The sequence below is a fragment of the Nipponia nippon genome, unplaced genomic scaffold (assembly GCF_047370975.1).
Source record: "Nipponia nippon isolate SJK-2023a ecotype South Korea unplaced genomic scaffold, ASM4737097v1 scaffold_3, whole genome shotgun sequence".
NCBI classification, from domain to species: Eukaryota; Metazoa; Chordata; class Aves; order Pelecaniformes; family Threskiornithidae; genus Nipponia; species Nipponia nippon.
Genome location: NW_028262347.1, coordinates 70,669,559 through 70,684,759, shown reverse-complemented (window position 1 = coordinate 70,684,759; position 15,201 = coordinate 70,669,559). Strand labels below are relative to the sequence as shown.

The 15,201-nt window shown below is 43.2% G+C and overlaps 1 protein-coding gene across 3 annotated transcripts in view; it reads right to left on the bottom strand.

Annotated features, from left to right (window-relative positions):
- The window catches only part of PTPRO (protein tyrosine phosphatase receptor type O), a 155,843-nt gene extending 143,859 nt beyond the window's left edge, over positions 1–11,984 (bottom strand). For 2 of the 3 annotated variants that reach the window (XM_087767500.1, XM_087767503.1), the window contains exon 1: positions 11,537–11,984. In XM_087767500.1, coding sequence (XP_087623626.1) covers positions 11,537–11,752 — 216 coding nt within the window. In that variant the 5' untranslated portion in view covers positions 11,753–11,984. The remainder of the gene's footprint in view (positions 1–11,536) is intronic. The other variant, XM_087767504.1, reaches the window with a different exon arrangement.
- Between the last annotated feature and the right edge of the window lie 3,217 nt (positions 11,985–15,201).

Below are 15,201 nucleotides of genomic sequence, written 5' to 3'. Positions count from 1 at the left end.
ACGTGAACCTGTGAAATGAATGTGCAGTGATAGCAGATACCTGCCTGACTCTGCAGAAAGTTTAAGCGATAATTAAGGCACATTCTAAGAAAGGCAGCTCTAAGAATTTTATCCTTGATGTTATATTTAAAGCTTAAGCTCCAAGGAGCTGGTGAGTGCAAGAAAACCAGCAGCCTTCAGCAAAAATCTTGTGACTGTAACCCAGAATTTTAAATTCTACAAAGAAAGATAGCCTAAAGTTATTTTTTTAAATTAATTCCAGAAAAAAAAAAAGGTCAGGTTAATAAGAGAGTTTCAAGCTTTTTTGAGTCTCAATTAGTAATTTTTAAAAACGTTTAATTGGCTGTCATTCCTTTCCTGCAGGGCCCTAAGAGGTTGTCCAGAGAGCTGGTGGAATCTCCATCCTCACAGATACTCAAAACTCATCCAGACATGCCCCTTAGCCCCCAACCTACTTGGCCCTGCTTTGAGCTGACGCTCAGCCCAGATGGTCTCCAGATGTCCCTTCCAGCCTAAATTACTGTATAACTCTAAACAGTTACACGTTTCGCTGTATCCTCAGAGGTGTGCAGAGTCCCTGCTCTATACTACAGCATTTCCCATTTTGTTGACAACCAGGGGACAATTCTGAATCGCTTGCTTTCTCCACTGGCCTGTTGCAGTCTCTTGCTCCCCCCTTTCCCCATGTGCCACAATTGGGCAGCGTGTCCTGTACACCCTCCCAGCTATGCAGTGGAGTGAGGAACATCAGCATTACTGCCAGCTAGAAGGATAAATGAGAAGATACCTATGACAGTCCAAAAAGTGGGCAGCAAAACATGAAGCTGTCCAGGGATATCCAACGAAACCACATCCAGTTTATAAAACCATTGTGACTTTTGCTTCACCATTTTTGAAGAGAATCATTCCTTGCTTTTGACTTGCAGCCTTACCGCTGCATCTATGCAGCAGCCCTTGGCTTTCCTTGCTCTCGACAGCATAGCTTGCTGTGAGCCCAGCTCTGCTGTTTTGTTGAACTTCAACGCAATAAGTTATTACACTGGGAAATAAGCATGAGAAAATCTGATCCTTTCTTTCTAAGCACCATGAGACCCATACACCTTACGGGACAGCAGAAAAATGCAGAGATGGTAAACTATCACTTAGAAAACCAAATCATATTATTCTAACCATTTCAATGGCAAGATTGATTCTTCCAGTTAAAACTAATGCTAATTCAGGTATCCACTAGCTTTCATACACTTTAATCATATAACCAGCACTCATATGGGCAACAAATCCCTACCTCCAGAAAAAATAAAAAAAAGAAAAATCTTTCAGATAAAAATAAAAATACCCTGATCAGTAGATGAGTTTCCCCCACAGTACATATTGACAATGACCAGTTGATCTTATACAACCATTACAAGATACCATGACTAAAAGCCAATCTCCAAACAGGTCACGTCTTTAATAAAGGTTAGCCACAGAAAGAAAAGGGAAGCAGAAATAACCACGTACATAACTGGAACAGATGAAGCCTGCAAGATATGCTCTGGCATGTTCCAAAATGCTTCTGTTGCTTTTTCCATTTTATCTCCTAACCTCATAATGTTCACAAACATATTTTAATTGTGTATGAAATAACGTCACCTGCAACTATTCCAGTCACACCAGTCCTTCTGGTGAGGTCATAGGGAAGGCATTCTGGCTCTGCTCCAAGCCAAATGCTTATGCACCATATAACAGACATTCCAGAATTTGTTTCCTCCACCTGGACACTTACCTATACCCTGACTTGCTACTGTCCATCACCTGGTTTAGTAATGCCTACCAGGAAAAACTGGTATCTGATATCTAGGCTGTTAGGCCACCGCATAAAAACCCCTTTGTCCCAGCATCAAGCATGATGTCTGCCACAGCCAACTGGTCTCTGGCACGTTGCTTTGCAAAAAGGCTCCTGCAAAGTTCACATCATTGATAACAAAATAGTAAACGGAAAGACTAAATATCTTCTTTTTAAAGAATATTTACAATATGCAGCAGGTATGGATACAGATCCCATTTAAAGCCATTGCAAAGCACTGTAGTCAAAGGGCCTAAGCTTCTTCTTTCCTTGCTGCTATTGTTAACTTCTTTTGAATATTCACCCCTCTAATTCTCAAGTTTTAAACCAAACAGAAACATGTCCATGCAGAAACAGACAGAGCTTAAGTAATCTCCACAATTGCTGTGTGTGCACATCTAAGAGCACATCCAGTTTTCTCTTCTTCATGGAAGGAATTCAGAGGATTTGACTCCACCATGAGTTCCTCCAAGCAAGAGCAGCTCTGCTATTCAATATGTAACTTAGACTCATTGCCAGCTCTTAATTTGGCTGTGCATTTGCCCTTTAGAGAAAAATTATTTTCCAGACTCCTATCTTAAATTACTTCTCAAATTGTGGTTCCTTTCTGCATTTCAGATAAGCATGTGAATGTATTTTGAACTGGTATTTCCACTTGTGTGATCACAGATATGCAAGTCTACTGTTCTGTAGTGAACTGGAACAGTGTAAGTGAAAGAGCCTAGGAAATAATGACTGTGTTCAGATCACACCTGAGCAGAGCAGGATGAGAGTTCATGTTCTGAAATTCAAAGGCCCCACATTGTCATTGGGTTTTGGTATGGCTTTTGACTCAGCTAGCCTATTAAAGAAGCAGGGACCAGCTGTACTGTTCAGATCCATATACAAATAAGTATCTGGTATTGATGTAGAATTTGGTTTCCATCCATCCACGTATCTGTGTTAATGCTGTAATGCCAGCAAAAGTAGCTATAGGTTGAAACGTACTTAAATCCAAACTCTTCTTTGAACAGTCCCTGAAGTATGCAGAGGAAGAGAAAGAGGAGACTGATGGCTCTGCCTGGAGAAACCCACCCTATTTTTCGCCTAGCCTTAGTTACATAAGTTTCCTGCAAAGAAGTTCCTCTTGTAAGAGCAGAAGCATTCAAGTGTACTCCTACTACACTGGCTCCAGCAGTGGATTACAACACACCAATTCTTGCCAATACCACTACTCCCTAAGCAAGAAAACTGCTCAAGATTTATCCGATTCAGAGTTTCTTTAAGCTATCAGACCCTCAGATTCCAAAAACCAAAACTGTCCCATGGCTTCCAGTTTGCACTATCGACACTGCAGCAAGCCCGAGGTCACCGGCACATCACAGTTAGCTCTGTGCTGCACGTCAAACTTCACAGCATCACCCGGCTGAGATTGTAGGTCTTCCCGCTACAGCTTGATCCAAAGCCCATTTAAAGCAACATAAAGACTTCCATTGACTTCGTTTGGACTTTGGACCCGTTCCCAGAAGCACAGTAGACTCTCTGATATCTCCCAGCATCCTAAGAATTAGAGGCAACCCGTCAGTTCTGGTTCCAGCTAAGAGAGGTCGATGTTTCACATAAACAACAGGTGAGATGACAAAATTATTAGGCTTATTCATGGAGTGCCTCCATTTCAGTTAAATGCTGGTGACATCATATGGTATCACCATTCTGTAGTTTTCATGCTTTCCCACAATGCTGCCAAGGAAACCTGACGGGGCTTCAGAGCCTACGGAGTCTTGAGTTAGTTTTCAAAAAAAAATTTAAAAATAAAAAAGCATTTTTGGTTGAACACATTATTTTGTAACCTACTGAGAAGTAATTTTATACCAGAAATCATTTTGAAATACACTTAAGTATTCACTATGTATTCATTTATCTTTCAGAAAAATTCATAATTTTTCCTGTTGTATTTAATAACTGCTAGTTAACTATGTAAAATCCCATCCCATCTGCTTATTCCTTCACACAGTGAAATTAGAGGGCTTGATTCTACAGTCATTACTCACAGAAAGAGAGGCATTGATTTAATGGACTTCCCTGAAAAGGGATTACAGTATAGGACCCTTTGATATTGATTTTGTGACATCATAATCTTTTCCTCAGAAGCAGACACTGATGACTCAAGATAATATCAGTGCAAGATTAGGCAGAGGCAGCCAAGTTAGAGAAAGAAAACTATTAAAAAACAAACCTCCTAATTTACAGTAGGCAGACTGCAATAAAATATTATCTGTGTTCTCTGTTGCGAATAAAAGTTGTCTTTAAAAAAAAAAATAAAATATCTGAGTGATGTTTCTCTCTTTCATCTCTTGCCCTGCTTACAGTTACTTTCATGAACTATTGTGAGCTAGAGCATTTTTTGTAGGTTAATGGGTTCTCTTTGAAGGGATTAAAGTCACATTGATTATTAATTATTTTTTGATGTTTTAAACGGATGTAAATGTCCAGAAGCTCTGATAAGCAACATCCTGTAGCAATCAATACCAAATAAAAACAAAAGCAGCAAACAACAACAACAAAAAAAGCCCCTCAATCAGCTCCTGGGGGAAGCAATTGTGACTTGTTTCTGTTTGGAAGGTATACCACCCCTTGGAGAATACCAGCAACTGGCATATATGATAATCATCTCTCAGTTATCTAGAGCATCCTTATTTTGATGTGTCTGTCTTTCAGACTTCAGGCAGAGTCTGCAGATATTTTGCATACAGAACAAAGCTAGGCACAGCAGTGCTAAGCAAATAATAAATAAATTAATTTAATCGCTGTCGGAAAATGTTCATGTTTTTTCTTAAATCTGCCTTGCAGTACTTTGGGAAAACACTAATTAGTGTTCTTTCTGTGGAATTTTTTCCACCAATTCTCTCTACTACTATATGGTTATCCACCATATTTTAATAGAGTATTGAGGGGTTTTTTTTGTTTGTTTCTTTTCTTACTCGAGTTTAAAATTTCTGTGCTGTTTGTAAGCAGAATGAGAACTAGACCCTTCCTTCTCATTTGATAGGTCAACGAGGAGTAAAGACTTTCCATGTTAAAATGACTTCCATATGAACAATGAGGAAATGATCCTGAAAAGCTGTGGTGCAGGCAACAGACACGTGCCAAACAGCAGATTATACAAAGATAACAAAGCAATTGGACGGTCTGTGGTCTGCTCTGGGGACTCCTCTCGCCTTGAAGAACTGCTCCTTCTTGGTTGATTCTAGGGATGTGTCAAGGAAATTACTGAAAGCTTTTAAAATTGAAGGAGTTGCTGATCTGATTGACAACTTAGAGCCTGGGACCTACCTCTCGTATCCCAAAGACTTGGCCTTTCCATTAAGTAGTCAGAAGTCAACATAACTAAATTGGGAACCTACAGGTTTATAGCACACAAAGAAGCTACTGTTGTTCAAACTCTTCTGACACAACTAGAAGACCCATGTCTCAACCTCCTAAAGAGCACTGAGGCCCAATCATTTCAAAATCACAGCTGTTAGACTGACAGGCAACATTATCTGTTTTTCCCAAAGTACTTAGAAAAGGAATTTAGGATTTTTATCCTCCAAGAGGTTCATATCTGCCAAACAGCTACCCCACATTAAATCTCTGGTGACACAGAAAAGCACAGAGTTGTTGACTTCTGTTATCTCCATTCAGCTCCTCTGAAGTGCTCAATCCCTGTACTTAAATGTCCCACTTGAATTTTTCCATCCCCAACATTATGTTTTCTATCTATTCACAGTGCCTATCCCACATATTCTCTTCTCATGTCCATGCTGCCAACTCAAGACCAGCATACTGAAAGCCAAGCGTATTAATTGCCTTAAAAACCTGTCTCCAGGTAGCTCTCTTCCCTGTTACTATCAGCTGTGTCACGAACTTTCCCATCACCAATGCTTACAGTTAAGCTTTTCTTCTCTAAATACACGCATAGAACAGAAGAGAAAATGCAAAGATAACCATAGTAATTTGAGCACAGCACATACTACTTTTGCTCTGGTACAATGTGCTATCTTTATGGCGAGCCAGACATGATGCATATCATTTTATTTCTGGAACTTCTTCATTTAAAAGCCACTGTAATTTCCTAGCATAAGAATGAAGGAGTTCCAGAAATGAAATGCATCACATTTGGCTTACCGTAAAGACAGCAGACTTCTTCCATAGGAGTTGCTCCCTTCACTGGCCGTATTCATTCTAGATTACACAGTGCTATGAAAAGCAAGGTAACCTTTCTGTTTCAAGTATCTCCTACTCTCTATTCATCTGTTATACATCGCGCACATGGTAGCTAGTATGTGTTGCCACATTTCTTTCATAAAGGTTTTCCTCTTTTCAACTATACGTTGATAGAAGCTTAGTAAAAACAAAGTTATAATAGCTTTTGTGTGCAGAATACACTTAATAAGCCATTCTCTTCATTTTCTTAGCAGACTCCTAGGTACTAAACTCTGTGTAAAGATTTTTATTTTAAAAAATTTTAATATTTGTCAAAGTTTCATTTTTCCTTTGCATTGCAACCAATTACATTTTGCTACAAGAATAGAATTTTTAAAATCTTGAGTAACAAAAATGTAATCACTAATTTACTAGAAGATAAGAGTGCTCAGGATAACAAAAATGATACATATTTCTCCAATGGAAAAGGCAAATAACTTTAAAGAACACTTAAAATCAAAGTTAACTATGAGCCTTTTAATTTGTTCAGCGAAAAGACCTGTTTTCAAAGCTTTATTTTTTGACATTTATTGTCCTGACCCATATGCCTAAGTAAAAAAAAGCTCTCTTCTCCTGAGCTGAGACTGTCTAGTAAAATAAGTCTCAAGATGGATTTACGCAAGACTTTGTTCAGTTTAACATTCATTCTGAAGCTCTGTAAGGTCATTTCATGATCTGCCTGGATTGCTCTGTGTGGTGACATCAGAAACGCAGAGATTAGCGGGCTTCTCAAGTTCAGTCAGCATACCGTCTATGAGCCCTTTAATGAATTGCCACAGGATCGGCACAGGTAGCCTTTATTCAGCATGATCCCTGTCTTAACCCAAATGAGGGATCACCCCTGAGCACAGCTTCTGACTGAGGTGACACAACCTAGAAATTGCCTTGTTGACCTCATGCAATTTGAGTCTGAGGCTCATAACTCCTCCAGGGATGAAAGATGTTTTCTCAGTGGTCCACTATCATTTCACCACAATGAAATCAGAAGTTTGCCAAAGAGTAATAGCAGACTCTTATTCCACTGGGAAAGAGGGTTTTGCAAGTGCCTACTACAGCTCCATAAACATGAGTCGGCATCCAAGCAGCCTCTTCATTAGCTTTGCCCTCTAGAATCACCCTGGTCTAGAAATAATCCATGAAAGTAACGAAATGAGAGAGAACATGACTTGTAGAAGTTTTGGGCTAAGGATGACCGTTCATAATAAACTTCTTAAAGAAGAAAAGGGTATGCTTTTGCTGGGAGGATGCTTCTCTCTCCCACATAGCCTGGATAGTCTCAGACTAGTGGTAGGCAGAAAAGTTCAGACTGTTATACCTCAGTAGCTCCTCTGAGTCTGTCCCATCATGAGGAAACCTTACATTAGTTTTGCAAACAAAAATGAACTGGTAAGATACAGGGTTTTTTTATTTTGATACTAGTAGGACATGGTCATGAGGAAAACAAACTTGTTTTCTCAATCAGAACTTCAGCCAGCATCTCTCTAGGAGAGAAGAGATGTTAAAAGGACTCTATACCAAAATTCACATTAAGTATCTTTTTTTTTTTTTCCAGCCAGGAGGAAACAGTGGTGAAGCCCTGGGGCTCCCAGCTGTGAAATCAGCCTCTTAAAAAGGTTTCTCCCACAGAAAGATGCAGTGTTCTGATGGTATGCCTTTTGCTTCAGATTCTTAACATCAGATGCAAATATTCTTGAAAATTACACCAATAGAAACACATTTCCTTTCTTGGGTAAGGTTGTGCTGAGTAAAGTTTTACAGAATCTAAATCTCTTTGAATACCATGGTCCATGTAAACCTGAATTTAGACTTCATCATGACACCAAACTCCATAAACTGATGTAGTAGTGGACAAAAGTCTACCCTGCTAGACATAAAAAAAGTTGTCCTTGCTAAGAGAAAGAAAGAGGGTATTGCTGCTTTATATGCAGAGCCTGAAGAGCATATATAAGACTGATATACAAAGACCTCAGTCTCCTGGAAACGAGAGATGCATTTTTTTATTTGTATTTGTAGCCAATTTTCCTGAAGAGCATCATCCCTCCTATTTAGTCCATACATAGAACTACTGTGACAACAAGTTTTCTCATTGTTTTCCTACTAAGAGCATTGGTTAGACCCTCTTGGAGGTTTAACAGATTGTAAATGATGTCCCAAAATCAGGTTTGGCATGTTTAAGATGCTTTTGTCCTCTACTTAAGCTCTACCTTGTCCCACACAAATAATACAGCAAGGAAACAAAATCACCCTAGTGCAAGCTACTAACAGCATGGGACACCTAACGTATCAGTCACATAATCCAGGCCAGAACTTCAACTGATCGAAGCTCAGTGTAGACATGACTAAGGGAAGGTTGCTGGATTGCAGTTAGAAAATCTGGGAAAGATACCATCAGTCACTGGGATCAGGGAACGTGTCTACTTTTTATTGTTCTTTATTTAGCTGAAGTACAGCTTTTTCCTTCAGCTGTGATCAGCCATGCCTTTGCCACACCGAAATGAGGCAACTACAAAGCTGCTTTGACTATGCCTTCCAGCCATTCAGACTGAAACACCGGAGAACGCAGACCCCTTGCAAAATGGCAATATATTAAGTAAGAGATTCCTACAGCAGCATGGTTGGAGGCTTGTCTCTGAAGCAAGACACAGCCCTGTTCCTCTCCCAAGTACTGTAAATCCATATTAATATCTGAGCTCACACACAATGCCTTTCTTCTGCTAGTTTCTACACTAGCCATCACATAAGAAACCACTGAAGAAAGAGAATGATAAAGGTTCAAGATCACATTGCTGTATTGCCAAAAAAAGATTACGGTATTACCCGGGAGCACAGAAAGCATTCACATCTCACTGTGAAAGAAGCGACTAAATATTGCTAGCCCATGGGCAACAATATCAGGCACATAACATGCAGTGGGCAATATCCCTGTTTGATCTCCTTTTGTCACTGAGCGTACCAGCAACCTCAGACGACGTCAGGAGTTGGAACAAGTTGGCACTATTACTTTACACCATGAAATATGACAATTGGAAGAGAAGAGAAAATGTGCTTTGAGCAGTTTTATCACAGTGCAACGTCTGCTGATGATTGTACAAATTGCCAGATGGGCATCAAGGCCACATCAAGCAGATACAGCTTAGCAAGTGACGTGGGCTGCGAACACTGAAACAGCAAGCACCCAGACATCAGTTTTCCCATTCTTCAGATTCATCAGTTCAATGCTGCTGCTTTCTCAGTGAGATTAACTTTCAGGTGAAACATCAATTTAATAACTTGAGGTTGGATAATTTTAGTATTGCTTCAACAAGCTGGCAGAACTAAACAGCACAAAACTAGGGAAATGCCTTGTTTTGAAATTAGCTGTTTTCAGTTATTTGTCACTGCAAAAAATATGCAGACATCCAAGAAAACTCAGTGAATTTCAGGCTCAAGAACATAGCCTTATTCCAGTGATCTGAAACAAGCGCTGCTCTTGCTTCCCCAACTTCTTTCCTGTAACCACGTTTACTTGGAGCGTCCTCTGAAGTCTCAGTTCTGCTGGTATCATAGTGTCTAATAATAACATACAAGATAGCTAATTACAGAAGACTTGCTATCCAACCAAAGTCATAATCCAGTCACACATGGTGTTACTGATGCACCTCTATCTTGAGCTACAGCTTTACCTTCTCTTTACACTACAAAATTCTGCTAATGCTCATCAGCTTTCTTTGTCATTCCAGTCCTGGGATTGTTTGAGTTTTATCTGGCTCATCATCAGAAGTCATGGTTACTTTCCAATAGAATGAAAACCTGAGGCCTTGGCTACTGTCAAACCTTACCAAATTTCCTGAGATTTATTATTTATTTTACAAGTATAGCATTTTACAAGTTTAAACTACCTATTTCCTGTCTTACTTTACCACAGTAATTTTTGTCACAGTAGTGCTAGGGAAAAAAACAAAACAAAACAAAAAACCACAAAAAACAACCACAAAAAAAAACTCACCACCAAATCACTTTGCTTTTTAAAAAAGCCAGGATTCAGAGTAATATGAACTCTGGAATTGTGGGATAAAACAGCTACTTATAACTGTGTGCACTTTTATATTAGGGAACAAACTAAAACCTTCATCTTTCTGCTGGACCATAACCTCCGCAGTCTTACTTTCTTAAACATTAAAAAATAAAAAATCACCAAATTCCAAGGAACAAAATTTTGCCTGTATATTAACATTTTATCTTGCATAAATGTATGTTTCAGCAGTTATGAAAATAAGACAGCTGACAGTTGACTACTATATGTGAACAGATGCTGTGAAAGCTTCCCTTTAAATAGTTCTGTCAATGCAATGTCAATTTTAGAAGTGACACCACTGCTGTTCTAGGACATGATCCTGCAAACTCTAATTCACACAGAGAGTCCTGCTGATTTCCATAGAACATTTACATTTATAAGACTCTGAAAGGTCAGGTCCTTCGTTGCGGAGCTCTCCTTAACAGTGAGTGACAAATATACAACAAAGTTTTTAGCAGTGCTGAACGCTGTACTTTAGGGCAATGACATTTATAGTCAGTGGTATTCGCCTAGACGGTACATACATTTTCTTTTAGAAGTTATACGAAGCATATTAAATACGCTCAAGAAACCATTAAAGGAGCGAAAGCATAAAGATAAAAAATGCCATGTGAAACCAAGCCTGCAGTATTAAGCAGAACTTTGAAAAATTACTCTGCCAAGAAGATCGGCTGAGCCCGAACACAGCACGGTACCGATCGGAAAGCAACGTTAAATTCTGCCACGATAAATCCGACACCATACAGCACCCGCCCCTTCGTCAGCTCCATTTTCATAGCGGTTCCCTTGCGGGGGGGGGGGGGGGGGGGGGGTGGTGTGCGTGAAAGATAAGGGACGCTGAGCGGGGAAGGCGCCGCGGCCGGGTGCGTTCCCCCGCGGCCGGCGCCGCGGCCGGGCGGCGGCAGGGCCCGGGCCGGTGCTGAAGGACAGCGCGGCGCCCCCGCCGCGGCCCGGCCCGGCCCCGCGGGAAAACGACACCCCCAAACGCCGCACGGACCCTCGCTCGGCACCCCGCTGGGAACCGGGTAACTTTGGAGGAGGAGGAGGAGGAGGATGGGAGGAAGCGCCGCCGCGGCTCCCCTGGGCTGCCGGCACTTTCGGAGGGGGTACGGGAGCGGGGACGCAGCTCGCCGCGGGGCACGGCGGAGCGGGCTGCCCGCCCGTCGGATCGCGCACCGCGGGGCGGCACCGCCCGCCGCCCCCCAAATCCCCACGCAGATCCTGCCCGCGGGAGCACAAAGCGGGGACAGCCAGGGCTGAGCCTCTGCCTCCGCCGCCCCGCCGGAGAGGCGGAGCGGGCGCAGCCACCTGGCCCTGCCCGGGCGCCGCGGTCCCCCCGCGCCGCCGGGAAGGCACACAAAGGCGGCGCGGAGGGGGCTCGGTGCCCACGGGGGCGGGGGGGACCCGCACTCCTCCCCTTCCCCAGCACTTACCTTCAGCAACACAAAGAGCCAGAGGAGGCAGGAGCGGGCCCCCGGGCCCCCCCCCCGACGGCGGCCGGGCATCGGGGGGGACGGCGGCCGCGGCCCGCGGGGGCGGCCGGGCAGGGGGGGCTGCTGCTCCTCTGCCCCCTGGCGCCCCGCCTTTGCCCCTCGCCTCCCTCCGCTCGACTCCAAGCCGTGCCCGGCAATGGCGAATTGCGGCAGCATCAGGCGGCCGGCGGCGGCGCCGACCTCCCCGCCGAGCGGCGCATCCTGCCGCCCCCCGCCCCTTTTATTTGGGGTTTGCGGCGGGGAGGAGGAGGAGAAAGAGGAGGAGGAGGAGGAGGAGGAGGAGGAGGAGGAAGGGGAGGCGGCGGCGGCAGCGGGGGGTGTCTCCCCTCCCCGGAGTTTGGGCGTCCGCGCCGCTCGCTGCACGGGAAGGGGTGGGCAGCGCCGCTCGCCGGCTCCGGGAGCGCCGGCTCCTCGGCGGGAGCGGCCCCAGCCCCCGGCGGCAGGCGAGGGCTGGGAGCCGGCAGCCGCCGCCCTCGCTCCCCCCGCACCGCCCTGCCCTACCCCGCCCCCCCGGCTCTCCCGCTCCCAACAGCATCTCCTCTCCGCGGGCAGGAAAAGCGAGGCGGCAGGCAAAAGCGCATCTCCCCCCCAGCACGCACAGCAGTCCCTCCCCAACGTCATTTTGCCTGCCTGCCTCCCCCGCCGCGATCCGGCGACAGCCGTGCCGCCAGCACCCGGGGCGCGGGGCCCGGCTGGCGGAGCAGAGCAAGGACGGGGCCAGACCCTGCCCCGGGCAAGCCCGGCCCCGCAGGGGGCTTCGGGCTTCTGCTCCTCTCCCGGGGCTGTAGCCGGTACCCAGATACCAGCAGCAGACACAGCGTTTGGAAACAACGCAGACTTCCTTACGGCTGTTCTCAGGAGGTAGGATAAAGCATGTGGACAACTCTTCAGAGGTTCAAGGTACAGGTCTAAGCCTGCAAGGGGTGGAGAAGAACTCATCCTGTCCCGCAAGATACTCAGGCCCAGAGATTAGAGGGGCACATGAAGAAACCTGAGGCCACGTCCTCTGCCGTGTCTTCCCACCCCGCAGTCCTGTGGTTTGATCAGGGCCGTCTCCAAACTTAAGGACAGGCAAGCCATTCATCTTTGCAAGAGTCTTGCTTAAGATGATGTCCCCAGGAAAAAAGGGGGGAGGGGGAACCAAAACAAACCCCCAAAACACCTATATGTCCCCCCATTTGACCACGATGATGAAAATAGTCTTTCCAAAATGAGAATCTGGTTTGTCGCTGACCACACTCTCACTCACACTGGTATAAATTAGGGTGCAGCTGTCAGAGCTATAACCAATATCGATCCAAACAAGATAGAGTTCTAAGTGTAATAAGGCTGTGTCTGGGCCATGAAACTTCAGAGCAACTTTGGATCTAGGTGTGGTTCCATTGCTTTCAGTCATGGGCCACCACCATGCTTTTCCTTAAAAAAACTAAAATAGTGGCTGAAAGTAGATTCAGCGTTTGTTTTCAAATTTTCTAAGTCATTTAGGCAAAATGAACTCTATTACATTCTTGTGGGAATGTCCTTTAAAGTGATCAGTTACAAAGTTGTTTTCTAACAGCGTTACTAAATCAGACAATAATGAATCTGCATTTCAGAGCCCTGCTTAGCTTGTACGTGGCGTATTTTTGATTTTCATATAATTTAGACCTTCAGTCAACAAAAGCTTGATTTCAAAGTGGCCAAAGCCAGAGAGGGATGTGCTTATTTTGTACTGAAATGGGCCCTTGAGCAGTGATTTGCCACACTTGATGGGGATTAAACCAGAAAATGAAGGAGTCCTGTGTAGATACTGGCACAAAGCCCAAATTTAGAGCTCCAGAAGGCAAATGTTATTCATATCTGCATTTATAAGAAGCTGGGGACAGAAAAGACCTACTCAATGCTACCAGTGAAGGACGCAGGCCTCTCTTGGGTACGCATCACTCTGTTGGTGTTTGGAGCATTACCTGAAATTGGTATTCAAGGGGTTAACCATAGCTAAATTTCCATCAGTACACAGGTTCAGGATGGAGAGAGAGGTTATCTGAAAGACACAGCAGTGAATTTCTTTAGGAAATTAAGATTGTCATCAGCACTTGAGAGCTGTGGATTGAATTTTAGGCTAGGAACTTCTTGTTTACTAAGTAAATGGAATTGTAATAGTAGATGATTTTTGACATTAAGATTGTACTTTATGCAGTCTTTCTTCTCCAATATTCCACTCATTTACAATATCTAGATGTTAAAATGATGATGGCATAAACAAGACTAAAGATACCTAAAAAGGCAAAAAAATTAAATATAAAAATCTAGTAGCATTATAGTCTCAGAAAAACACTATCTGAATCAAAGAGTTCAGTGAATAATAGCTGAAAGAACTGAGAAGCGTTTCTGGAATGAAACCTTCAGTAAAGGATATAAGATATTAAAACATTCTGGTCTGGCTGTTGCAGCAAAGAAAAACGTAGCCAAGAGAATGGAAGAATTGGATCTTTTTTAAATTATGGGGGTCTAGTGATACTCAACCTTTTCAAAAAGTGCCAGTGCTTTCAAAGATTCCAATCTGCCCATAGACCCCAATCCTTCAGAAAATGATAAAGTCTTTTTTATTTTTTTTTTTTTTTAGAAGAAACAAATTAAAACTGTGTTTTCTAGCAACTAATCAGAATTGTGTTAGACACAGGCAGTAGAACAGTTCCTGCCAAGGAAAGCCTACACCCGAGTAGAGAAAGAAGGTATAATGTGAGCAAGGCTAACAAGCAAAGATTGGCATACTGGAGAGGTTGGCTCCAGGCTTTTTCGATGGGTGAAACCTGGAAAGTCATACAAAGCGTTTCTTAACAAAGCACGAAGGTAGGATGTGAAGGAGGAGCAAAAGAAATGTCTTCATTTCTGAACAGAAAGTGTGAAAAGAAAATACAGACCGGAGGGAAAAAAAAAAAAAAAAAGGAACTGAAAACAAGGGCAACCTTATTTGTTTCTAGCATCTAAAAAATAAAACCAGCAAGTCTATTAATAAACCAACAAAGCTTTAAAAATAACAAGACAGTGAGATGTCTTCCATTTACTTATGGAAAAAGAAATAGGGCAATTTGTGTTCGCAAGTGGTCACTTAGTGAAAGATACTGATACAAGGGTATTCCAGAAGCTCTTCAAGCCCTCTATCCGCCGGTCAAAGGTACACCAAACAGTCAAAAGGCTTCCTAAGGGCTGTATAGCACACTACATCACTCCAGGAGGAAAGGAAGGAAGTATTCAGCAGCATACCCCACAAATTCATCTGGAATTTGGTTTATTTCAATGAAAAACATGCAACCATTTGAGAAAAATTAAAAAAAAATAAAAATTGGCAAAAAAAGTGCTCAAATAGGGAAACCATTCTGGAGTGAAACATGCCTTTTTCTGAATCAGATACTGTGGTTTTGGTGATTTGACCTAAAACTTTTTTTTTTTCCTTCCTCTCTTTGCATTCCAGAAATCTGAAAAACCCCTTCTTGGCACAGTACAAGCTGAAACATATTCCCAGTTACTAAGAAGGCCCTATTGCAAGGACTAAGTCAAAGCCCCAACCTTTGCATTTATGTAGCTCCTGCAATACAAAGCAGCTAACTGAACAGGGAGTCCTT